The following is a 26,791-nucleotide window of genomic DNA, read 5'->3' as shown; positions in this document are numbered from 1 at the left end:
GGAAAATATCTAGTAATAGCTAAGATTCGGGAGCCACGTGGGAATTTGATAACTCCTAGGGACGAATTGGTTTTAGTTGGTGACCCAAAGCTGTACGTTTTAATCAAAAATAGCAAAGTCTGAAAATTTCTCCAGCTTCTTTGCGTCATTAAAGTGAAAATTCCATACCAAAACAGCTATTTTTCCGGTTGGGAAACTTTGCACTCAATTTGTAATTCCTTTATCAGTTCTCCAAAATCCTTTGTTAAATGAATAGCTCCTATCGATTATTTGTGCTTAAATTTAGATATATATTTTTTTTCATTTCACTGTAAGTGAATAAACTCTGTAGTTTATAAAGATCATGTGTGTATTTTGGTTAACAGGATATAGGTTGCAATCACTCCTCATTAGAAGGATTTTGTTACTGTACTCCGCATTTAATAAACAGCATTGTTTAAAAAGAAAAAAAAAAAAAAAAAGGCTGGTACTAAGCTCATTGCTGAGAATAGCAGTATTTATAAAGAGCAGTGTTTTTATAGGAACACTCCAAGCCCCTCCCAACCTAAAATGTCCGTTATTTATATGCAGATTCTTTAAGCCACACCCCTTACTTAAAATCCTCCAATCAAACCACCCCTTCTTCCATATGCCTGCCTCCTAGCTCTGTCAAGGCCCATCCCACCTAGCTTTGCTGCTCCATGGGTTTCATTTTGACTGGTTTGACTTCTTACCTAGGCACTGCCTGGGGGTGCTTCCCACCTCTGCCAATCAGCTGATAATTTTCAGCTAAGATAAGCCTTGCACTGTACCCAAATGTATAATTTTCTGTGGCTGCCCACCCGCACTATTGATAATTCGGATGAGGGTCAGAGGAGAGCCAGTAAGTAATTATTAAATCCTAAAGGGCCATTCACCCTCACTATAACCACTACAATGAAATGGGTATTAAATCAATATATAATGTGGAAGAGAAACTTTTTCATTTTATCTATATCTGAAGAATTTGCCCGATATCGGGAGACCTGGGTTTAGTGTCAAAATATTCTAAAACAGTTTGACTACTTACTGACGTTAGGAGCCTTTTGGCTCCATTACAATGGTTCCCTTTTAGATTATTTTTTTTATTATTGAAAATAAAAGATTAAATGGATTATAGCTTCAGTGTAATAATAATAATAATAAAAAAAAAAAAAACAACTGCATTCATATTTGGTAAGTAAATACCCCTTTTCATCTCCTGGCCTTTCTTTCCCCCGGTGGGCGCAGCCATTTTAAGTCCTCGTTTCTCAGTAGCTCTACTTTTCTGTTTATACCATGTGTTAATGTAAATAGCGGAAGTAAGCTCAGAGCACATTTTTGAGACTGCATCTGGATTTTTGTATGGGTGCTAACTCTGCATTGTCTTTGGCTAGATAAGCAGTGCTTTGGATCAAAGCAAGATGGCTGCCACCAAGCCAAATACAGCATTTAGTTATATGTACACATTACAAAAGATTACACCCAGAAGCTGCAATATATCTAAGCTTTTATATTAAATGATGATAGAAAATTATTGGCGGGGGATAGGAGATGGATAGCTACAATTTATTTGGCTGTTTACACAGCAAGATAGCAGATATGTCAGAATCTCTGAATGTCTGTCTCACAATACCTGCCAGTTTGAAAGCAATTTGTAAAATTATTAATGTTCTATATGTACATATAGGCGTTTCTTTGCTAAATATTTATCAGTCCTAGGGTTGTTTGGTACCGTATGAGAACATTTGGTGTGGTTCCCTGAATTAAAGTGACATTACCTCTGTACAATTGTTTTATTAAACCAGCAAGCAAACACTTTTAAACAAATATACAAACCACAATAAACAAGGAAAACTTTGAAAAGTATGTAATATACTTGTTTATAAACTTGGTCAGATTGCATTATTGGGCATGCCTCTCAACTGAGGAAGGGGGGGGGGATGTATTAGTCCTCCCACTCACCCCTTAGTTTCCTATCTCAGTTTCACCAGTTCACTAATGAGCAGCAGTAGGAGAGAGCAACCCGACAGCCTAGGTGCGATCTCTCTAATCAGACTTCCTCGCTTCACCCCATGTCAGGATGTTGCAAGGTGAAGAGATCTTCCAACTGCACATGTGTAATTCTTTCAGGTTTGCTCAATGAACTTTTCCTGCATTCGTAGGGATAGGGCACTGATTGGTTAGATCAGTGTTGCCCCTTGAGTAGCATGGAAAGCATAAGCTTGTAATTATGAAAACATATATTTGCCTTAAAGAAGATGGACTCGCCTTAAATGCACGCCATCCCAGTCTCATTATGAAAGCCTCAAAGCCTGCTGTGAGATTACCTGTGGTGATAATTAAAGGCCAATTCAATAGGTATTCATAGAGAAGCATTGGGGTGGGGCCTTATGCGCAACTTTACCAGATACTTCATATAGAGAGAGAGAGATTATCTTCTCATCATTTTCAGCATACAGTGGTTTTGGTGCTTAAAGTGTGCCTTTAAAGAGATTCTAATGTGTAAGGAACACTGCACTCTGCCCACTCCCTCGGTACCCAAAAACAAGTCCTATTTTTTTTTTTTAAATTTTTTTTTTTTTTTTTTTTTTACAATAGCTTACTACACAGCGCTCTGCCTCCTCAAACGTCATTAAACGGGAGGAGATAATGGGCATGCGCCTCAGTTGCTTCAATGCTTTCCTATAGGAATTTAACGGACGCTGGATGTCTTCATGCAGAACGTGAGGAAGTCGAGTGTCAATTAGGCGATCAAAAGTCTCCTAGCCAGCAGGAAGTGCCACTAGTGGCTGTTTGATTGACAGTCTTAGCCCTGTCTGCTCTAAAACTGCAATTATTTACTTTGCAGGACCAAGTGGAACAGGGACACTGCACCCAGACCACTTTAATGAGGTGAAGTGGTCTGGGTGCTGATAGTGTCCTTTAAATTAACATGCATTGTGAATATATTACATCTATAATAACATTCACACTTCAGTAGTCTCTCTCTGTCTCATCTGCCACACAAACATGCAGGTTAGCGAATAACTGTGAAACATATGTAGGAGTCAACCTAGGTGTGTTTTTTGTTTTGTTTTTTTTATTCAAATTAGTAGCTGTAGTGTCATTATAAAATGATCAGTATTTTTGTGTTTTATAGATGTTCTTGTTCCCTATTTACTAAACGATTAAAATTATACAATTTAAATGAGACAATTATAACTGCATTTTTTTTTTTTTAAATTCTCATCTTAGCTGAACTTTCATCCTCATGTTTAATCATAAATAATTTATAATGGCAAACTATAAATTCACAAAATAGGCCCATCTTCTAGACAAGGTAAAAAAACAAAAACAAAAAAAAACCTTATATAATTTGGTTCTGTCAATCTAGGCTCAGGAAAAGCATAAGAATTTCATTTCTTTAGTCCGGTATCTGCAGAATCCCCTTTGAATTATTGGTAATGAACATTACATGACAGTATAGATGAGAGGCATTTGCCAGTAAAGGGCAGTGATCACTCATTAGAATGAAAAGATACTTTCAGCGCGAATGCTTTGGTTAGACTAGTGAAGCATCATGGGAAATGTTGTTGCCAAACGTATGGACTGTCACAGAAAGCCCTTACTGATTTAGGAGTTTATTCAGTAAATTACCCAACTGCAACATTTATTTGAGGTCAATGCAATATTTATTTTTCAGGATACGCTAAGCACCAAAACACTTCTTAGCTTAAAGGGACTCTCCAGTGCCAGGAAAACAAACCGTTTTCCTGGCACTGCAGGTCCCCTCTCCCTCCTACCTCCCATCCCAAGTTGCTGAAGGGATTGGAACCCCTTCAGTGACTTACCTGTATCCAGCGCCGATGTCCCTCAGCGCTGGTTCAGGATCCGCCCACGCTCCTCCCCTGCCGTCATCCGGCGGGAGAGACCTTTTGTGCATGCGCGGCCGGCGACGGGGGAGACCTAATGCGCATGCACGGCAATGCCGCGCACGCACATTAGACCTCCCCATAGGAAAGCATTGAAAATAGTGTGAGGACAAACCCGGAAGTGCCCTCTAGTTTATGAAAACTGCAGTATTTACAGTTACAGGGTTAAGGTTAGTGGGATTGGCACCCAGATCAATCCAATGGGCAGAAGTGGTCTGGGTGCCTGGAGTGTCCCTTTAATGAAGCGGTTCTGGCTAATGTTAATTGTGTGCAATTGTTTTTGCACAGTGTTCCATTCATTGGCTAAAATGATGGTGAGGATGCCAAAGCAGCAGATGAAAGCATCCAACAAGTTTAATATATTGTTCTGTAAAGTGAAACCTTTTTTTCCATTAACGAGGTGTGAATCCCAGCCAGGGGAGATGTGGCCAGGGCTGCGTAAACAAAGTGATTTAAAGGAACACTCTACAGTTTAGGTGCCCAGCACGTTTGACATGAAAAGTTGACATTTACTTACCTTTTCTCCCAAACCGAACTGCTCCTGAGGAGGCTCTCCCTGCCGTCCATGACCTGATAATCCTAGTCCAATACTTTCACATAGGAAAGCATTGGGAGTCTCTTGCGCATGTGCGGCAAAACACTGCACTGCACCGCACCAATCAGCATCAACTCATAGAGATGTATTGAGTGGGGAGTATTCCGCGTGTCCATGCAGAACTTTGAGACTCTAAACATCAGTCCTGCAGTCTTTGCAGGACTGATCACAGGAAGCCTCTCTAGTGGCTGTCCGAGTGACCGCCACTAGAGGTCTTACTAGGCAGCAGGGTAAACACTGCATTTACTCTGAAAATGCAGCGCTAACCATGCTAAGATTGCAAGGACATACTGTAGACACTAGAACGACTACATGAAGCTGTGTAGACACTAGAACGACTACATGAAGTGTTCCTTTTAAAACTGAATGGAAGATAATTAACCAGTGAGACTGTATGTTCTATTCACCACAACTCTGGTTTTGTGCCTCTCGTGGCCTTTTATGGACACATGTTATTTCCTGGACAGGGAGCTTCCATGCTGCATTGTATAGTGATCTTTTACTGAGATACAGTATATTCAATTTTGCTGTGTACCATCCTGCAGTGTAAATCAGCCTGTCACTGAAATACTTGCCATTATTTTGTAAGCATGGAGCCTCTGTTGTGCAGTGTATAGTGTGACCTGTAACACTTTGCAAAAATAACACAATTGTAATGTTGTCCTTTTAAAAAAAAAAAAAAAGTTTGATATCCCCAGAAAATAGCAATTCAGTCTTTTTCTTATTGCTGACTGTTAAGTCGTATGCCAGCACTGATATCTATCATGTCTATTTCACTGCCATAAATTTAGATAAATGATGAGACAAGAACAATTTGATAAATAACACATAATATGTATCAGGTTCATATTGTAGCCATCTCTCATTGTGATTACTTATGATTGCAGTGCTAGCACATGGTATGAGATGCTGAGAGCCATAACCTGATCTTATAATATTCTACTTAGTGGCAATACGGCCAAAGTGGGACCTAAGTAATGGTCTTATTGTAGCTGGTGAGCTGTACAAATTGAGAACATCTGCAGCCCCAGGCTCAGTTGAAAAATTCTCTTAATAATCACTGTTGTTTTTCACACGGTTAGTAGTTTAGTTACCAGATCTGTTGCTGCACAGCACTAGGGCAAGTCTGAACATTTCTCAAACTCCCTTTTCCTTTATTGCCTACAGATATATATATTTGGAAAAGTACACAGGACGTGATAGTGCAGGATTGTAGGTCCCTGTTTAACGGAATCTTCATTAATCATTTTTATTTATGGAATGTGGTGGAAAAAATCATGTGGTTGTTTTGTACAGATTTCTTTAAAAGGACACCCCAAAGACTATAAAGCTGCCCCACTAAAATTGGCTCTAAAGGAACAACAAAAAACATATAAAGTTTATCATCTTTTTATCCAACTAATGCTTTCCTATGTAAGACTCTTCCCTTCCCTGATCTTTTCTAGTGGAGTTAACAAGGAACCCCTCCTGGCTTGGTGTTCCCAAATTCTCCCTTATCAATTAATAAAAGCGTTGATTTCTCTAGGAATTGGTACTTTTATGAATGGGGAGAAGTTAACGGTCCCTTTAAATAAAATAACTGGTGCCCCAAACTCTACCACCTACCTACTGACTTTATTTGAGGAAACACAGATTCGCGATCCAGCTGTACAAATACTTGTACCAAGTAAGCACATTATTTTGTCTGCTTGCAACATGCAAATTAGTTCCATTTACTTACATCAGCTATGTAATGAGTTTACGTTGCACTATTAAAATCTTTTTAATTTTAAAGAGGTTTTTTTTTGTTTTTTGTTTTTTTTATTCTTTATTTATTTGTGCTTGGTGGAGCATGGTAACAATGATAACATATGGAAACAGTATAGAAGATTGGTTTCAAGCCGATCAGTAACTTCATGTTAACATACATGTTATCAGATAAGCTCATTTTCATTTAGCATACAAGGTGGTTGACATACCCGGGGTTGACATTGTTGTAGCAGGCATGTTGAGGTGAGTTATGTTCCCCTGGGATACTCCAAGTGTGAAAGTGGTGAGTGTGTGTTGCAGGCTAGGTCAGGCGTGTGGTTTTGGATGCCTATATGTACACGCCAGTGAAGCTTTTGTGTGTTCCAGGTGGGTTGTTGTAGCAAGTGTGTGGGGTGCTCTTGTTTGCAGTGTACGTTGTGTGGCATCTCCTGTGTCCCCCTGGGGGATGGCGGGGGTGGGCGGAGTGGCGTTAAACTTTAGTAAGCGCCTGTTCTCTGGCACTTGAGGGGGGGTGGTCTGGTCATTTTGTGAGTGTGTGGGTCCCAACTTTGCATTTGCTTTTAAACAAAAAAAAAAAAAGAACTCGTCAAAAGATGTATATACTCAGTGTGATACGAACAAACAGGAAATCACAATAAGACTATTTAGAGGGGAGAGTAGGCACGGACCTCTCCCATTATAGCTGGGGTGTCCAGTATGGTAGTTACTACTGTGCCCAGAGTTTTCAGTCCTCGTGTAGGGTCAGGTGGGCAGCGCCAGTAAATCATCCGGTGGCTGTCCGTGAGTGGAGTTGTCCTCCGGTTGCGGTGGTGTGTTGTAGACCCAGTGCCCTCAAGAATGGGGGCGCTCCAGTTGGGGATGTGAGATGGTGTGCAGTCCGATTATGGTGGACTAGCAGTGCGCCCGTGTTCCCCCATCTGTAGATTATGCCAGCCTTACGCAGTGTTGTTGCTCAAAAGTCTTTCTCCGTAGCAGGGTGGCTCTGGTAACATCCTGGAAAAAAGAGAGCTGGGCTCCCTCGAAGGCCAGTGGCGTTTTGCCTTTTATGGCAGTCATTACTTGTATTTTGTCGGATATTGTCATTAAGCGCAGGATGACATCCCTGGGTGTGCTGGGCGGTATGCGTGCGAGCTCGTTACTCGGTAGATCACATCTAGCGCAATTTTTTTGGCAGCTGCCTGAGGTAAGTGTTGTGAGCAGTCGCCGGACATAGTGCGGCAGCTCCTAGGTCGGGACTGTGGCTGGGATGCCCCGGATTTTAATATGCCTCTGGCGTTGTTTGTCTTCCAGCGACATGATTTGGCCTGCTAGCACATGTTGCTCTTCCTGGAGGCGTTGTACCGAGTCTTTGAGGTTGGCCATTATATCTTGTACATTGGTGATGTCTGCTTCCACAGTTCCTACCCTGTCTTTTACTGTTTGTATATCCACTTTGACTGTGGCTACATCGGCCGCTAGCTGCTTTTGTATGTTGGTCCAGAGAACTTTTAGGTCCCCTTTAGTAATGGGGGCTGTGTCGTCTTGGTGTGCAGCCAGCTGCGGATGTTCCGCCTGAGGAGTTGTTGTCGTAGCTGGTTCCTCGTGGCCGGTGGGGGGTCGCTGCGTGGTGTGTGCTGTTTCAGCTTGGGCAGGTCAGAGCCACATCTCTCCTATGTCTCTGCCTTGTGTGCTGGAGCCAGCCGTGGGTTTGTGTGAGCGGCGGCCCATGGTGGTAGTGCCCGGATCTGGGCTGGGTGCGTGTTGTTCCAGGAGGCTTCCACTGAGAAAAGCCTCCAGGCCTTGGATTGGCGTTGCGCGGTAGGCCGTAGGTTTGCGCCTTTGCCGGAGCTGCTTCGGTTCCTGGAAAAAAGGCATCAATCGGTGCAGTGTGAGACACCGATCGTTATGTGCCTGTCAGGGCTCGATGGCGCTTAGGTTGGGGGATTTGCAGCGGATTGTTCCCGGTTTCGCGCGTGCAAGGTTATATGGCGTCTGTACAGGATGACTGCCAGGTTCCGCCCCCGAGAGTTTTGTTCTGTATTTTATTACTATCAGCATTAAAATATTGGACTTAATTTAACCCTTTTTGATTTTAGGATTGTTCTGTACTTGAGGTAAATGTTTTTCATTTGACACCCATGTTCCTTGCAGTTTTTCTCACTTGTACCTGTTACAGTTTGTTCTTTATTTCTATTTTTTGTCACCGATCCAGCACTGCATGCTAAAAATATCTCTACTCCTTGTGTCATTAACATAGGATTAAACAAACTGGGGCATGCGCTAGGCTCAAACTGTCTACAAGGAAGATATGGGTTTCTGGGCCACTGTGAAATGTGCATTTACTTTTTATATAAAACATTTTAATTTATTGTTTTGTTCATCTTCAAATTCATTTATTTATTTATTTTCTTTCAAAAGTGTAATTAATTGTTTGAGAAAAGAGACAAATTGCTAAGAAAACATTACTTTGCCCTTGAAGGAATAAATCTGGTCAGTCTAGTACATGTTCATAAAGGGTCAAATTCATACATCACTGTAATATACGAGATGTTTGTGTTTTTGTAATTTTCTATTTTTTTAAGTTTAGTGAAACATATACAGTGACATGGTTAAGATGCATTATGACTGAATACAGGCTTAGAGTTAACACAAAATGTCAAGAGGAACTGCACTTGTTTTTTTAAATCGTAGAATAAGAACTGTAGTTGAAGCGCAAGCGTTTACACACATGCTTAAGATGGACAAGCATTCAGTATCCCATATATTGAAACAGAGACATGGCATGTTAAGAAATTGAACTATTGCAATCTAAAATAAAAGGCTAAAAGAAAGGACATGCTAATTAAACCAGTCTAGGCACTAGTGGAGCATAGGTATTCAATCAGATGAGTTCGTTTAGCCATTAGTGAGTGTGAGGCGTAAGTAGGTATCTATTTATCAATTAGAATAAGTGAACAGAACTCCACTAGCCTATATGTGTGCCACTGAAGTATTAGACAGCTGTAGACTACTGCACTAAGAAGAATTAAATGAAGTAAGGAACGTGGTAAAACAATAAGTAAGCAAGTCACATTCCTCTTATTACTAGCCGAGCAATATACAGTAACACAAGATTTTAGTGGTATGCACAGAACAGCTCCTGAACCTGCATCAGCCTATCCCTGTGATTGGAAGTAATAGAACATTTCTGCGAGAGTCCACCAGAGAGTCCGCATTGCCGCTCCAGAGTAGGGTTCCCCTCCAGCTCCAGGCTTGAATGAGGGCCAGCCTCTGGGATCCACAGACCTGGTGGCATATGGGCACCAAGCCTTTTGCCTGACTAGGGTAGTGGGAAGATCCAGGTGGTGAGTACCGTTGTCGGCGGCGAATCTTCACTTTTCGTGGTCAATGCATTGAGGCAAAGCTTCTTGAGGCTCTCATCCCAGGTGTGCAGACCACATAATGGGTATGCATTTTCGGAGCAGGTTTGCCATGAGGGAATCCCCTCTTCTCTGTCACGGTGCTGCTTCTCCGGTCTCATCTCGTGCTAGACTCAGAGACTCCCAGCCTGTCACTCACCTTTTGCCAGAGGGTCTGGAAGATTTCATCTAGGCAGTGTAAGATCTGCTCGGTAGATCTGCAGTGAGGCTGTTGAGATGGACTTAGGCCTTGCAAGGCCGAGTGAGGCGCATCCGCCATCTTTGGTAAGATGAGTTGTTAGAACACGGCTGGATTGCAGCTTGAATCGTTGGGTAAGTGCGGCTCAGTTAACTTGAGTAACTTCAGTGGGGACCAGGATATCCCCTGCCTTTCCAGGGGTAGGGGGGGGGAAGGTGTGCAGCAGGACTTTACTGCAGATTATGGGTCGAGGAGATCGTCCGCCTCTCCCAGACTCCGCACCAAGCCGGTCGCAGCAGATGTTTTTGGGGTTCCCGGGATGATTACGCTGGAAGAAATGGCTCTAGTTTTTCGTCAGGGATTCCCTAACTTAAGTGGTGTACTGTGGTAGGAACAAAAGCATGTGGGCTGGGGATAATACCCCTAAAGTGGACCGAGGAAACAGGAGCTCATGAACCACACGTCTGATCTGTATCCCTTTTTATTTGTATTTTTTTCTTCTAGGTGTGATGGGTATCATGATCATGTTTTTTGAGTCATTTATGTAGATATCCAATTTAGGTTTTTATTTTTTTAAATCTGTCAAGCGTAATCGCTAAACTGTGAAGTTTGGGGAATTCAAAGTCAATTTTACATTTTAGCCCAGAATAGCTGAAATGGAAGCAAAACTGAGATTTTTTTTCAATTCAATTATTATGGACTAAAATTTTGAATTCCTGACAGTACAAACAAGTGAGCCACCCAGTTTAGTTCCCTGCCCCAGGAGTGGAACTATTGCTGGAGCTCAGATAAATGTCTGTATATAATTCTTTACTGAGACGCCCAGATCCATATTGCGATGCATTAAATACACATTACTAGCACTACAGCCACTTAAATACTCTGTAGTATTCATGTTGTCAGGAGTGCCCGCTTCCACCCATTGCTTGGAAGCTTTCATTGGCTATCCTGTGCTAGGCCTGCAGTGGAGGGCTAGCTCATTGGCTAAAAGCACCAGCTCTCCTGTAGCTGAAGTGGAGACAACGGCAGCGAATGGCATACTCCAGGTAAGAAGTTAAACAGTTCAACTAATTACAACAGGGTAGCCGAGGGCATTCCTGCACCATGAACACTACAGCAGACTGTGATTTAATCAAGCACTGGATAGACACAGCATCAGCATACTTTTCATGCTAATGCCGTATATAGAATAGATTCCGTTATTAAATCTCTGTTCATCTAAAGACCCTATTGCCTGTCTGAGTGAGTACCAATGGCAGGCTTTAAAATTGCAAATATAAACCGTGTCAATAATCAGAAACGGCACTTGATCTAGAGCACTTTTCAAGACTGTTCTACTTAAACACTGGAAACCTGCACAGGAATTATTCTCTAAACTGGGAACAGTAGGGAATAAAATGTTTTGGCCAAGATAGTCAAACTACAGAAATATCATATGTGGATAATTTTCCAGCTCGGCTAAATTGGCCTAAAATGTACAGTGTTCTATTCAATACTCCACAATTCTTGGGTTTAGTGAATAACTAAATGACAGACCAGGACTGATTCAGTATTTCTTCCTTATTCCATGTTTTGTTTTGTTTTTTACAAATTGTGCGCCATGAATTTGATGCTGTGCACCTAGAAGAATTTGATTTCTGAATGTATATATTTCTCAATAAAAGTCAAAGTTCAAGCCAAAATGTTTATTGTGAAAATAACCACTTTGTGTGAAAGAAAGACCTTCAGTTTTTCCTCTGTAAATCAATACTTGTAAACATACCTATAAACATATTATTATTATTATTATGAATACAACTCCAACAAATTCTGCAGCGATGTACAACTAGATCTATCTCTGTATGAGTTGGATATGACCCCTAGTCCTCCATATATGTGCAGAATAGCAAAATGGATCTTGAGACTGTTAGTGACTTTTTCCTTCGTTCTAGACCATTTATTCCTGACCTTGACAATGTGTTTGGTGCTTTGTTTCAGGTCGGCTCCTACAGCTCCCAGGGATGAAACTGAAGAAGCAAGTCACTGTGTGTGGAGCGGCCATCTTTTGTGTGGCTGTCTTCTCCTTGTATCTCATGCTTGACAAAGTGCAACACGACCCTCCCAGGAGACAGACTGGCGGCAACTTTCCCAGGGTAGGAGGAAATGTAGATAAATGTCAATGCATAACAGTAGCTGGTAGTTCACAGCAACCGAAGCTAGTTGGCTAAGCTTGGTGGGGGTTGCAGTCTAGAATGGCTGTAATTGACTTGCTGAGAACGATGGGGGTTCTAGGACCCTGTGGATGCATTGTAATATGATTTTGTTAGAATTAAATGCTTAATGTTACGCTCTGTGGAACATTTGGCCTTGGCTAATCCCTGCATGATACCAGCAGGCCTTGTAATGAAGCATTCTGTCTAAAATGCAGTCTATGCCTTTTCTTTCAAAGGTGCAATAAAAGATGTTATCCGTTGATATTTTACTTATTCGACATTCCTCGATTGTCTGTTCTGTGGGGCATGGCTGAAAGCTTTACAGTGGAAAGCACACGTTAACTTGGAAAAAGAAACACTTGATTCAAGGGCAAGGACAAACAAAGACACAATATTGTCAGTTTTACACGTGGTCCTTCAATGCCACAACTGTGTAAACCGGTGCATTAAAGAAAACATAAAATAACATAGTCATGGCCGTCGAGAGAATTGCACAGGTTTTATAATAAAATGATAATAATTAAGAAGGTAGTCTAACCAGGAAGAGAGTACGGAGTGTAAGACAGATAGACATGAGAGGGATAATGATGGGATACCACTGGTTTATGATAAACTTACTAGTTACTACCCAATGTCAAAGATGGCTCAAAGCAATGCAAAAGTATAAGCATACGCACTAGAAACTGAGCAAATTTGTTATAGAAGGCACCATGGCATCCGCAAGATACATGGGAGTCCCAGAGAGTAAGTTGCAGAGGTGTCAGCTGAGGCAGCTCCGTGCGTCTAGCCGATGGCCAATTCTGGATTGTTGCTGGTGAAAGTACTGAAGTTGTGGGAGGCACAGGTACGGTGCAGGGCATCCCGCCAGCCGTAGGCCGGTGTATAGGCCGGTATCTAAGTGCCATGAACCAGGTGGCTTGTAGAGTCCAAGTCCTTTTCTGTGAGGTAGAAACAGAAAGGCCTGATGTTATATTCCGACGGATTGTGGCGAGCTCCTGTCCATGTGGGTGATGCAATGGGTACTTGACCCTGTTGATCCTCGGCCTGAGTGGGCTTATGGGAGAGGTGACATGTTCGGAGGAAGGAAAGGTCCAGGGTATGCCCACTCACCACTACAGCCGTGTTCCACCGATCTCCCTCCCAATGCTGAGGATGCAGCTACTCTGCGTGCTTCCAGGGAGGCACATAATTGATCAAATATGTTGTCCAGCTGCTGCAAAGATTGCTGAATGTAATCAGGCATGGAGAGGCTTTGCACCATCTTGATAGAAGGAGCTTAAAGAAGGTAAGTTGTGGTCCAAGCTTTCTTATCAGATGCTGTAAAGAATCTAGTTAGTGTGCAGGTTACGCCACTGAAGGCTGGGATAACCTCCACCGGTCCACGCTGAGGGGGAGAACGGAGCTGTACAGTATCCTGGAAGGATTCAGCGCCACATGGTACAGCTGATCGGCCACCTCACCTGACTAATGTGCATTCTAGGCCTAGGTGTTGCATAAGAATCAAGCAATGAGACTGCTCCAAGCAGCCCCGGTAGGCTTCAAGATTAGGTAAGTCACAGATTATTAGCATTTGTGTGTGCTGGCAGTTTATTGATCGGATTACTATAGAGTACAATCATATAGCTCAAGGGAGACACGTCCAGCCACCATCCCTCTCAGGCCCCGCCTGCCTGGATCCAAGTGTTTTCTGTGCTGTGCTGGAGTGGCATTTTTGTAGGGGGAAAATATAGTCCCAATAATACAAGGAGAGTGTAATGGGGCAAGATTAGTCATAGAGACTCTTTTTTTTTTTTTTTTTTTGCCGAGCAGACTGACGCGCAATAAACTGCTGGAGGGGTTTAACCTCTTGCTATGAAACGCTGCACATACAAACACTGCATATACTGACTTCAAGCACTATGACCACTTCAAATCAGTGGGGCTTTTTGAGTAACCCTTTAATTTATAATTGTGTTGTAGGTGTCCACCATATGTGTAACAATGTACACTGATCAGCCACAATATTAAAACCACTGATAGTTAAAGTGAATAACATTGATTATATTGTTACAATGGCACCTGTCATGGGGTGGAATATATTGGGCAGCAAGTGAACAGTCACTTTTTGCATTTCTTCAGTTGGAAGGAAAAATAGGCGAGCAAAAAGATTTGAGTGATTTTTTGACAAGGGTCAAATAGTGATGTGTAATAGCATGAATTCAAGGCGGTATGCAGTGGGTAGTATTAACCGAAAGTGGTGCAAGGAAGGACAACTGGTCAACCGACGTTTGGGTCATGGACCCCCAAGGCTCATTGATGCATGTTGCGAAGGCTAACCCATCTGGCCCAATCACACAGAAGAGCTACTGTAGCCCAAATTTCAGAAAAACCTAATGCATGCCATGATAGAAAGATGTCAGAACACACAGTACATCACAGTTTGCAGTGCGTGATACCCCTGTCCACCACCAAAAGCGCCTTCAATGGAGAAGTGAGTGTCGGAACTGGACCATGGAGCAATGGAAGAAGGTTGCCTGGTCTAATGAATCACGTTCTCTTTTAGATCAGGTGGACGGCTGTGTGTGTGTTTGTCATTTACCTGGGGAAGAGATGGCTGCAGGATGCACTGTGTAGAATGCAGGCTGGTGGAGGCACTGTTATGCTCTGGACAATGTACTGCTTGGAAACCTTGGGTCCTGGCATTCATATGGATATTACTTTGACACATAAGACCTACCTAGAAATTGTTGCAGACCACATACTCCCCTTCATGGCAATGGTGCTCCCTCATGGCAGTGGCCTCTTTCAGCTTTTCAATGGCCACATTGTAAACAATGTTCAGGAATGGTTTAGAAGAACATGACAGAGTTCAAGGTGTTGCCTTGGTCTCCAAATTCCCCAGATCTCAATCTGATTGAGCATCTGTGAGATGTGCTGGAACAACAAATATGATTTATAGAAGACCTCACCTTTTCAACTCCTAGGACTTAAAGGATCTGCTGCTAATGTCTTGGTGCCAGATACCACAGGACATGTTCAGAGGTCTTGTGGAGTCCATTATATTGGGCAGGTGGTTTTAATGTTGTGGCTGATCAGTGTATTTATAATTGCATATTCTCCTATTGTGTGTAACATTGTTGTTGAATATGAGCCCCGGGGCATACTTGAAAGTGAAATAAACTTGAGATATCCTATGTGGTAAAATATAAAAAAAAAAAAAAAATATTTATATATGTGCCTTGTATAACACTGCTTGTGAAGAGGGGCAGAAATTATATTATACCTTGCTTGTCAGACTGCTATTTAAAGAAACACTCCAAGCTAAGAACGGTTTGACACCTTACCAGGGGTCGACCTGACACCCACTGATGCCTTACTTCTCGGTTAATAGGTTTAGCTCAGGGAGCTAACGGAAGCTCCTTGCAGGAGCTATTGACTCCATGGAGTCAGTGATAACTGTCTGGCGGACCCCAAGTACAAACCATTGTACTTAAATTGCAGGGGCCCTAGGGCACTCGTAGCACCATAACTACTACACAGCAGGCTGTAGTGGTTATGGTGCTTGAAGTGTTCCCTTAACTCTACCATAATAGTAATTTTCTGAGCTATGTCTATTTGCTGCCTAATTTTCTAGCTGACTAGTGGGGCTAATGAATTAACATGTGTTTTCACTCTCTAAAATGTCTCCGCTTTAAAAATCTGCCTATAAGTGTGCTTTCTATCAGTGGAAGGACATCCAGTTTTACTCTAATCACAATTTCACCTGCAAGCATTTTGAGAGACTGGATGTATTGATCTTTACAGTCATTCGATTTCAGAGATCTGTCTCCAGTAACGTGTAACTAATCTATAGGCAGATTAATAGGTGACAATTCCTGCCGAAAACTGATATGCTATAAGAGGATCGATACATTGCAGAGCCTGGAAATAGAATGTGGCCATTTAGAAGAGTAACACACTATAGCATTGCTGCTTTAACTTTCTGACACAGGGGGTTAACATTTTTGCCCTAGTTACCAGAACTTATGCCCTTTATATTATTTTACTACTTGGCGTGGTGTGTAAATGTTTAGTCCTTCCATTGTCCACTGACCACTCTTTACTGCACCTTCTCGGTGCGTGCTCAAAATAGAAACATAGAATGTGACGGCAGATAAGGACCATTCGGGCCATCTAGTCTGCCCAATTTTCTAAATACTTTCATTAGTCCCTGGCTTTATCTTATAGTTAGGATAGCCTTATGCCTATCCTACGCATGCTTAAACTCCTTTACTGTGTTAACCTCTACCACTTCAGCTGGAAGGTTATTCCATACATCCACTACCTTCTCAGTAAAGTAATACTTCCTGGTATTATTTTTAAACCTTTGCCCCTCTAATTTAAGACTATGTCCTCTTGTTTTGGTAGTTTTTCTTCTTTTAAATATAGTCTCCTCCTTTACTGTGTTGATTCCCTTTATGTATTTAAATGTTTCTATCATATCACCCCTTCTCGTCTTTCCTCCAAGCTATACATGTTAAGTTAACCTTTCCTTGTAAGTTTTATCCCACAATCCATGAACCAGTTTAGTAGCCCTACTCTGAACTGTTTCCAAAGTATCAACATATTTTTTTTTACACTTTTTTTTTGCATATTTTTTATATAAGTGATTGTATTCAGTGTTATAATAAACATATGGGGGGGGGGAGAGGGGGATTATGTTCAGACATATAATTCCCAATACCTGGGGGAATTTTTTTTTATAAGAAACAATAGAAAATGGGGGCGGGGCCTGGCAGCCAAACTGACTGGTCGCACACACAGTGAGCTCCGTGAAACAAACCTTTCATCAGGATTTAAGCCTGAATTTTTCGTGACAATCCAGAATCAGGAGACGACCAGCACCCAGCCCGGTTGCACCCAGACGCTTCTTGGACTTATTAACGCTAATACGGCCTGCTTATTGGAGCGGGTGTGGGAGACGCGTCCAATCTCCCTGCCGGCCCATCTGCTGAACCAAGTGAGCGCCGGAGAGGCTCCAGATCTCCCCACCCTCGCCAGTGGGGTTATCCTGGCCCTAGCATACAGGCTCTACTTACCTGTAAACGGTGAGCTGATGACCAAGCTAACAAACCCGCCAAAAGGAATTAACAGATTTGCAATTTTAGATGGGACTATATTTGAGAAAATTGCAGTTTACAGTTCACTGCCAGTGAAGTGTTTAATAACTAAATGAGAACCGTGTTGGGCGCCCATTGGTGAAAGAAATGTATATTTAAAAAAAAAAAAAATGACTTTTATATACATGAAAACTACTAGTCCAAATTTGATTTTAAAGTTCCATGGTTTTCTATAGCTCTATTTAAAATTAATAAACTGTTTCCTCCAGACTGGTCACTGTAGTTTAAGATAGTGGAGGGTATTTAGAAATCGGTTGCAAACTGTCACCATGGAAACATACGGAGTGTTTACACAAAGTCTATTGGTTTCCATATCGATTGCACCACTTCTAGAAATTTGCACCACTTTTCAATGAACAAGTCTTTTGTGAATATTTTCTGATGTTTTGTTTGTTTCCACATGTCCCACAGAGCCAAATTTCGGTATTGCAGAACCGGATAGAGCAGCTTGAACAACTGCTGGAGGAGAATCACGAAATTATCAGCCATATCAAGGACTCTGTGCTGGAACTGACGGCTAACGCGGACGGACAGCCTGTTCTACTTCCATATCATACTTCTAATGGAACATGGATTCTTCCAACAGACCCTCGTCCTATCTTCTACTCCATCTCTCCACAGGACTGTCAGTTTGCTGTTTCAAATAAGGGACAGAAGACTGATTTGCAGGTGGGATGCTTGTGTTTACTGAGGCTAGCCACTTGAATGGATTTCATGTCACTGGCCCCTCATGTACAAAACAGGTTAATAATACTCTGCAGTACTTTAAATTGTATTATGGTGTGCAAGCTGCATTGCGTTTGAAATAGAATATAATCGTCTGTATTGGCAAACTCTTTTGTTATTTTGTACATATTTGCAAAATGTGTTTTTATATAAAAAATAATTATCTTGAATTGTTTGGGGAGCTTCCAAGATTTCAGAATACACAGTGAAATATTTGCAAGGGTCAGAGCTGTGTGTGTCTAGAGAGGCAAAAAATTAAAGAGTTTATCAAATAGACACCAAATTATGGTGATCCAAAAAAAAAAAAAAAAAGCGTTGCAAACTTTAGGTTAAAGTAGCTGGTTAGAAGAATATCACCAATGTAGCTATATTCATGGATTGACTTTTTTTATATATATATATATTTTGCCATTTGTTTTTTCAGTTCACTGTTTAATGAATGACCCACTTAATGGTCATATTTATCTGGCGCATAACCAAAACACCAGCATGGCTATGCTGGTATACCAAAATAAACTCTCTAGTCTAGTGTGACTTTTTATTTTATTTTAAATATGTAATCCAGATAACAGATCAGCAAAGTATGTAACTTTTGCAGGTTTTCTAGGATCTTATCTGCCTCATCTGAATTTTCACAAAAAAAGGAATTTAATAGCCAATTCATAGCCTTCCAAAACTCTACACAAGAGAATTAACAAGCATGAGTGACATCCCATCACACACCCTGTCTCCTTGTCTCTCGGCTGTGTGCCCACTCACTGCTGCATAGCACATGTGAAAGCTATTATTGTTATTACTGGTATTTATATAGCGCCAGCATATTCCGTAGCGCTTTACAATATTATCAAAGGATGAACTATATGTCATTAATGTCTACTAGACCTCAACAAGCAGAGGATTCTGGGAAAAAAACGTGTAACCATATTTCTGGTTCTCTGCAGATTGAGTGACCACAGAATTGTTTTATGCAAGGACTAGATTGGTCATTGCATGCCAAGTAGCCCTATTTTCTTGTGGGCCTTGAAGTTTTCATGTGTCTAATATCACATGCTATATACACAATCAATTTGCTGGCCAGATACAAAGTAATGTACATTATGTGATATTTGAGTATCTCCCCTAACTCACTTCCCTCTGTGTGCTGATTATATATTTAGCACGAAGGAACTCTCAGTCTTTTTTCCCTTGTAGCCTCCCACGGGAGCTATGTGTTTGGTGTATAGAAAAGGTAAGGGAGTTTGATGTCTATAAATAGTCAGAGCACATGTAGGCTGCTGCTTACACTGTCGAATATGTAACAATCATTCCCTCAATGTAAGCTCAGTGCTTAAGTGACAACTTGATGTGTTGCACACTTCTTGGATACTGCTGTGTTGCTGGTAGGCTGTTGTGCTCATAGAAGCATGTGCGTCATTTCCCAGAATCCCAATCTAGTGCACTGCAGATGGGCATCCATATGGGAAAAATGCATTTCACACTGGCTTTTCATGCAGTATTTGGGAGCCTTAAATTGATCTATTATCGTTACAGTCCAAAACCGAAACACAATAAAACTATCATTGCAAAGTATATCATAATGCATCATGGGATAACTCATTGTCTCTCGAGCGTAATCCTATAGTGTGCTATGCCTGTGCAAGCTCTGGTAATAGCAGCTGTTCTGTGCTTTGCAGATGCTTGATGTTTACACACAGTTGCCTTTTGACAATGTGGATGGAGGAGTCTGGAAACAAGGCTTTGATATCACATACGACCCAAAGGAGTGGGAAACTGAACCGTTGCAGGTTTTTGTTGTGCCGCATTCCCACAACGACCCTGGTAAGAAAGACCAGCGATTATCTCTAATTAAAATTTCACCCACATACATTTGGTCGAAATAAGTCTATTTCATGCTACATTCTGTTGTCTTTCCTTTATCACAATGATTTGCATGTTTTGCTTGTATTCACCATTTAAAGGTCTAAGTCCTCTGCTGTAGTCACAAAAACTTTGCAATATAGGCACGTTCTCTCCATCTAGGTTTAGAGGCTCTGGAGAACACTGCTGACAATGAGGAAATAGGACATTTCATGACCGCATTGTGACCCAAGATTTGATAATGGCATAAAAGTATCTTAAAGGGTTACTCCAACAACCATAACCACTTCTGCTTTTATAAGTGGTCATTGCGGTAGAAATCTGTATATGAAGCATTTCTGTATGTGCAAATCCAGAGATATTTGCAGTTTGCACCGAGGCTAGCTGCCTAGTGTCAATTCTGTGCAAAATTACACCTGTCGGTACTGCACACTGGCGAAAGATGGTCTCTGCTTCTCCCCTTGCAAGCAACGCTGGGAGCATGCCTGCACGGGGGAAACGTACTCCCTCTCCCCTCCCTGCCTCCTTCCAGTAAAACGGCCCAGTCAAATGCTTCACTATGAGAAGCATTTGACTGGACTGCACAAGAGAGGCAGTGATCTAGATGGAGTATAGAAATCTTCGTGGTGAGCTTCACCTGGAGTTTATTTTAGATTTGTAACTTTTATAATGGGGTGGGGGACTTAAATAGCAATGCCCAATAGGTCAATCCAAATTAAATTAAAGCATTCACTAAACACGGTTTAACATGTTTAAAGGGACACTATAGTCACCTGAACAACTTCAGCTAAATGAGGTTGTTCAGGTGAGTGCTACAGCTACCCGGAGCCTTTTTCTTGTAAGCACTGTATTTTCTGAGAAAATGCAGTGTTTACATTGGAAGCTTGGAACACCTCTTGTTGCAGTCAATCAGACGGCCACCAGAGGGACTTCCGAGTTCAGAGGCCCTAAAAAGGCCTCTCGTCCGATGCATTCTGGGTGAATGCATCAGACGGGCTATCAGCACACAAAGCACTGTGAACGCGCTTTGTGTGCTGACAGCCTGTCAGCACTGCTGTGGGCGTGGCTTCAGCTGACAGCTTCAGCTTCAGCTGACAGCTGAAGCCCGAACCCACAGGGACGCTTACGGTCCACAATAGTGGTTGAAGGGGGGGGGGGGGAGACCTACTCTCCTCCCCCCCCCCCGGCCCCCACCGCTGTGCGGCGGGTGGGGGCCCTAAAATTATCAATAAGGGGGGGGACCTACTGTCCCCCCCCCCGGCCCCCACCCCTGTGCGGCGGGTGGGGGCCCTAAAATTATCAATAAGGGGGGGACCTACTGTCCCCCCCCCCGGCCCCCACCCCTGAGCGGTGGGTGGGGGCCCTAAAATTATCGATAAGGGGGGGGGACCTACTGTCCCCCCCCCCCGGCCCCCACCCCTGTGCGGCGGGTGGGGGCCCTAAAATTATCAATTTTAGGCCTACTTCCCCCCCCCCCCCGGCCCCCACCCCTGAGCGGTGGGTGGGGGCCCTAAATACAAAGGGGGGGGACCCTAGTTAACCCTCCCCCCCCCCCCAAAAAAAAATTATCTCCCTACCTACCCCCCTCACCCTAAAAATAATGAGGGGGGGAACATTAACTAAAAACCTGTAAAAAAGAAAAAATGAGATAAAATCAACTTACCATTCGATGTTTTCTTTCTTCTAAAATCTTCTTTCTTCAGCCCCAAAAAGGCCAAATAAAAATCCATAATAACCGACGCAATTAAAAAAAAAAAAAACCGAGCGCAAAAAAAAATAATCCATCTTCACCCATGGAGGGCTCCGCGCAGACTGAGCTCCGCAGGGCGGGGCAAGGCTTATAAAGCCTTGCCCCGCCCTGCAATTATGCTAAGAACACTCTGATTGGTGGGTTTAAGCCAATCAGAGTGCTCTTTGTCATTTTACAAGCGTGGGAAAGTTCTTTGGAATTTTCCCACGCTTGTAAAATGACACAGAGCACTGTGATTGGATGGATTTCAAGCCATCCAATCACAGTGCTCTGTGTCATTTTACAAGCGTGGGAAAGTTCTTTGGAATTTTCCCACGCTTGTAAAATGACAAAGAGCACTCTGATTGGCTTAAACCCACCAATCAGAGTGTTCTTAGCATAATTGCAGGGCGGGGCAAGGCTTTATAAGCCTTCCCCCGCCCTGCGGAGCTCAGTCTGCGCGGAGCCCTCCATGGGTGAAGATGGATTATTTTTTTTTGCGCTCGTTTTTTTTTTTTTTTTTTTTTAATTGCGTCGGTTATTATGGATTTTTATTTGGCCTTTTTTGGGGCTGAAGAAAGAAGATTTTAGAAGAAAGGGGTGGGGGCCGGGGGGGGACAGTAGGTCCCCCCCCCTTATTGATAATTTTAGAAAGCGAGCTGAGCTGTCAGTCAGACAGCTCAGCTCGCGAACGCGCATTCCGCGCACATGCGCGGTAAAGCGCTCAGGTTCTTCATAGGGCAGCATTCAATGCCGCTCTATGAAGAACGCAATTGGTGCAGCGCGAAGCCGTCCCATTGGGCCCCGCGATTTCGTCATTTTGACGAAAAAGGGGGCGCGGCCTAGCGGGGAGCTCGGCGCTGGAACGGAGGTAAGTTTTTAATATAAAAACACCTCGAAATTTATTTTTAATAAATGAAAGTACATATAAAAGCAAGAAGGAAGGCTGGGGGACCTGTCTTTCTTGCTTTTATATGGTGACTATAGAGTCCCTTTAATGAATCCCAAACCTCTTGTGTAATTGAAGGCTCCAATGCCGATCACTTTACTGTGTAGTTCTTATGACACTTTATTTTCTTTTTAATGAATGCAGATGTTCTAAATCATCAAGCCCCAAAGTAATCAATGTCTCTCTGGAGCATTCTGTGACTCGTTTTGTTATGTTAAGAAAAAATTGATTCTGTATAATGGTGAGTTCTGTACTGTATGGTCATTAACCATGTTGATGATGCTTTCCAGTGGAAGATAATTGAACATGCAGCACAGAGTGTGCACAATTTAATCACACAGCCTGGATACAGTTCATAACTAAGTCTTGAAATGAATTTCCAGCTGAAGTCTAAAGCTAGCCCTTTAGTTGCTGTGATGTAATTTGCTGTTCTCAGACCACCCCTGTCACCCCCTGAAACGTATGATCAGCTGATGGAGTTATCCAGAGAGAGGTGATTGGGGTCTTTGCAGTTCCCATGAGTCTCCTTCAGTTTTGAGGATTTACTGGTGTCATCATTAATTGCATCGGCAAACTGCAGCCATGATAAATTAAATAGCTGTTTTTGAGTGTGAAAAATAGCCCAATCAGTGTGAGACCACTAACTTTGGCCCCACCTGACAATGGGGACTCTCCGGTATTGAGTAGGTTTAAGTATGCATGACAGAATTATACAGCGATAGGTTAAAGGGACACTATAGGCACCCACACCACTTCAGCTCATTGAAGTGGTCTGGGTGCAGTGTCCCTATTACATTTGGTGCTACAATGTTAAGCATTGCAGTTCCAGAGAAACTGCAATGTTTTCAGTGCAGCACCAAGTCTGCCTCCAGTGGAGGTGCTTCCTGGATCCATACCGGACCTTTGGTCCGGTATCTGACTCTGGGCGTCCTCATGCTCTTCATGAGGGCATCCAGCGTTGGCTATTTCCCTATAGGAAAGCATTGATTCAGTGCTATACTATGGGGAGGTCCAATGTGCGTGAGGCATTTGCTACGCATGTGCTTTACCGCCTGCTCACCGGGGGCCGTCGGAGGAGTCGGCGACATGACCCAGTGCTGAGGGGCATCGGTGCTAGGATAAGGTAAGTAAACAAAGGGTTTCTAACCCTTTATTCACCAGCGCAGGGGAAGGCACAAGGGAGGGGGAAAGCAGAGTGAGCTATAGTGCCCAGGATACAGCATTGTGTTCCTAGCACTTATAGGATCCCTTTAAGTATAGGACATTCATGATAGAATAATTCTGTCAAGTGGCAGAAAGGAGTTAAATCTATATAATTTACTTGATTTGCAGACTGCCTAGAATAAGGGCTAAATATTTTGAATACCGCTTTACAGGTTGGATAAAAACGTTTGATAAATATTATTACGACCAGACACAGCACATCCTGAACAACATGGTGGTGAAGCTGCAAGAGGATCCACGCAGAAAATTCATCTGGTCAGAGATCTCTTTCTTCTCCAAGTGGTGGGACAACATCAACTCTCAGAAGAGGGCTGCAGTGCGCAGGTATTCAATGGCAAATTCTATGTGTGTTTCATCGTTGTCTCAAATGACTTTTATTGTGTAAAATATTTACTGCTAATAGTTAAACAATATGAATGTTTAGAATGTTACTTATACCTGTGATTTACATCTTTGCCTTCTTTCCGTAGGTTAGTTGCAAATGGTCAGCTAGAGATGACAAGCGGTGGCTGGGTGATGCCCGATGAGGCCAACACACATTATTTTGCCATGATTGACCAGATGATTGAGGGACATCAGTGGCTAAAGAAAAATATTGGTAAGTGAACTCCTTTTTGTGAATTGTGCCACGTAGAATGTTACTGTGTATTCTACCTTAAACATATTCTATAGGCACCAAAACAAGTTAAGCTTAATGAAGCAGTTTGGGTGTACAGATCATGCCCCTGCATGTTCACTGCTCAATTCTGTCAGTTAGCGTTTACGCAGTCCTAGTCACACCTCCCTGCATGTGATTTACAAAGCCTTCCTAGACACTTTCTGTAAAGATATATATATATATATATATATATATATATATAGCCAAAGAAAATCAGCACTCCCAGGATTTGTATCAAAAAATAAAAATAAATCTTTATTCCAACGGTCAACGTTTCAGTTCTGGTAGGGAACTTTCATCAGGACAGAATACTATTCTGTCCTGATGAAAGTTCCCTACCGGAACTGAAACGTTGACCGTTGGAATAAAGATTTATTTTTATTTTTTGATACAAATCCTGGGAGTGCTGATTTTCTTTGGCTATATCTATTTAGTGCAATCTAGCACCGGGTCTACAATCAAGTAAGTTGGAGTGCAAGGTCTCTTTTTCTTTTTTTATATATATATATATATATATAATGTTTAAACTTCCCTTTTGCACAGTCTGTTTAATCTAGAATTTCTTATCTCCTGTTCTGCTAATAGCCTTCTAGACACTGCAGGAACCTCCTGTGTGTGATAAAAGTTCAATTCATAAAGCAGGAGTTAAAAACTTCTAAAGTAAGTTAATATCTAACAAAAAAATCAACCATTTTGTTTTCATGCAGGCTGTGTCAGTCACAGCCAAGGGAGGTGTTGCTAGGGCTACATAAACAATGAATGAACTCCAAAATGGCAGAGAATTGAGCAGTGTGACTGCAGATACATGATCTATACACAAAAACTGCCTTTATTAGTACGGGGCATGTACTGATCTCTTGCATACATATAGAAATGCAACATTGGCATTGTAGCAAAGACATGTCTTGCATTCTTATCGCCTTACGAACCACTGTCTGTCATGCATTTAAGATACCAGCAGGTATAGATCATTCATCTCGAGGGTTCTGAGCTTGCAGGAACAGAGTGGTAGCTTTAGGGTCTGAAAAAACCAACAAGTAAAGTCTCTTTGCATGTCCTCCTGCAGACAGTGATTGGCGCTGGATTATGCCTGTTGCCAAGCACCGATCACTGTGTGATTGGCAGGGACAACATACCGGAGCTGCAACAGGAGAAGGAGATCCCCTCTCAGATCCCCTCTCAGGCTGTAATCATACAGTACAGAGCGCTCTGTACTGTATAAGATGAGAAATCCCTGCAAGGTCAAGTTAGTGTTAAGAGTAGGATTAGGTTTAGAAAGAACACCAATGTTTGTGGCTGCTCAGTACGATGACACAGTGTCACTTTACCAAATTGTGTCCCTAGTAAGTAAGCAGAGAGGCATGTCAAAGTTCAGGCATGTCTGTTGCCCACGACAATAAAATGTGTGAAATACACAAAAGATAAAATACAAGCAGCAGAGTTTGCACTTGTGTGGTTAATAAATGCATGTGGTTAATAATTTTTTTTTTATTTATTTATTTTCATTTTATTCATGTCTAATGTTATGTATACCACTATGGTATAAAAAAACCCTCTATTTCTATATTACCAAATGATATATAACATATATAGATGCACTTAAATAGAAAGTATGGTAGAATTAACATGTGCCAACATTGGTCACAATTCCTGGTTCTTAAGGGGGTTAATATTGGTGAAATTCACATAGGACTGCTTCATTAATTTGTTTCCTTTGTCTCCATAAACCTGCTCCCCTAAAACACTTTAACCCCTTAAGGACACATGACGTGTGTGACACGTCATGATTCCTTTTTATTCCAGAAGTTTGGTCCCTAAGGGGTTAAAATGGATCACTATTTTTTTTTTAATTCTTTATTTTTTCTCATTCTGCACAAATGCCTTAAGTAAATACGATTGACATTGGTTAACAGAACAAAAGTGCAGAACAGATCATATCTTATAGATTTCACAAGCGGTCGGCATGCAGAATGAGGATTTTTGATTTTATATGCCTGGTCAATAACATAAACAACATGCAAAAAAGAGTAAAGAGTTCTCCAAGGCTGGAGACAGGTAACTTAGCGGTGCTCACGAGGGAATAGGTGCTCTTGTGTTAGACTGACCCCCTTCGGCTATCTATGCTGCATTCCTGCATTATTATACGTTGTTTTGTTTAGGAGGGGACAGGTACAGAAAGATTCCATTAAAGAGCTGTATAAGTGTGTGTCCAGAGTCGTGTCTATGTGCGGGTTCTGGGTATAAAGGCTCGCTAGGTTAGGTGTCCCCGTTTGAGTCTTGAAACGGATAGCTACGTTGTAAGTCGAGGAGGGGGCCCCGGGGGGGGTGTCTTAAGGGCAACCTAGCGTGTAACTCTGGGGTTTTTATTAGGCTATGTGTGCTCATCGGGGGGTTTTAACCCCCCCTTGAGTAGTGTGTGGGGGGGGGGAGGGTGTCGCTATTGTTAACGCGTCTGGGAAAGATATTGCTAGCCTTTTGTCTGGGAAA

At 42.2% G+C, this 26,791-nt stretch overlaps 1 protein-coding gene across 1 annotated transcript in view; it reads left to right on the top strand.

The window, feature by feature from the left end:
* Nucleotides 1-26,791, top strand: part of MAN2A2 (mannosidase alpha class 2A member 2) — a 60,318-nt gene that overhangs the window by 2,115 nt on the left and 31,412 nt on the right. The window contains exons 2-6 of the mRNA XM_063448930.1: nt 11,809-11,963; nt 17,573-17,830; nt 19,561-19,705; nt 23,799-23,970; nt 24,117-24,244. Coding sequence (XP_063305000.1) covers nt 11,832-11,963; nt 17,573-17,830; nt 19,561-19,705; nt 23,799-23,970; nt 24,117-24,244 — 835 coding nt within the window. The 5' untranslated portion in view covers nt 11,809-11,831. The remainder of the gene's footprint in view (nt 1-11,808; nt 11,964-17,572; nt 17,831-19,560; nt 19,706-23,798; nt 23,971-24,116; nt 24,245-26,791) is intronic.

The sequence above is a fragment of the Pelobates fuscus genome, chromosome 3 (assembly GCF_036172605.1).
Source record: "Pelobates fuscus isolate aPelFus1 chromosome 3, aPelFus1.pri, whole genome shotgun sequence".
Classification (NCBI taxonomy): domain Eukaryota; kingdom Metazoa; phylum Chordata; class Amphibia; order Anura; family Pelobatidae; genus Pelobates; species Pelobates fuscus.
The sequence above is the reverse complement of the archived record's forward strand: the minus strand, read 5'-3'. Positions and strand labels throughout refer to the sequence as shown.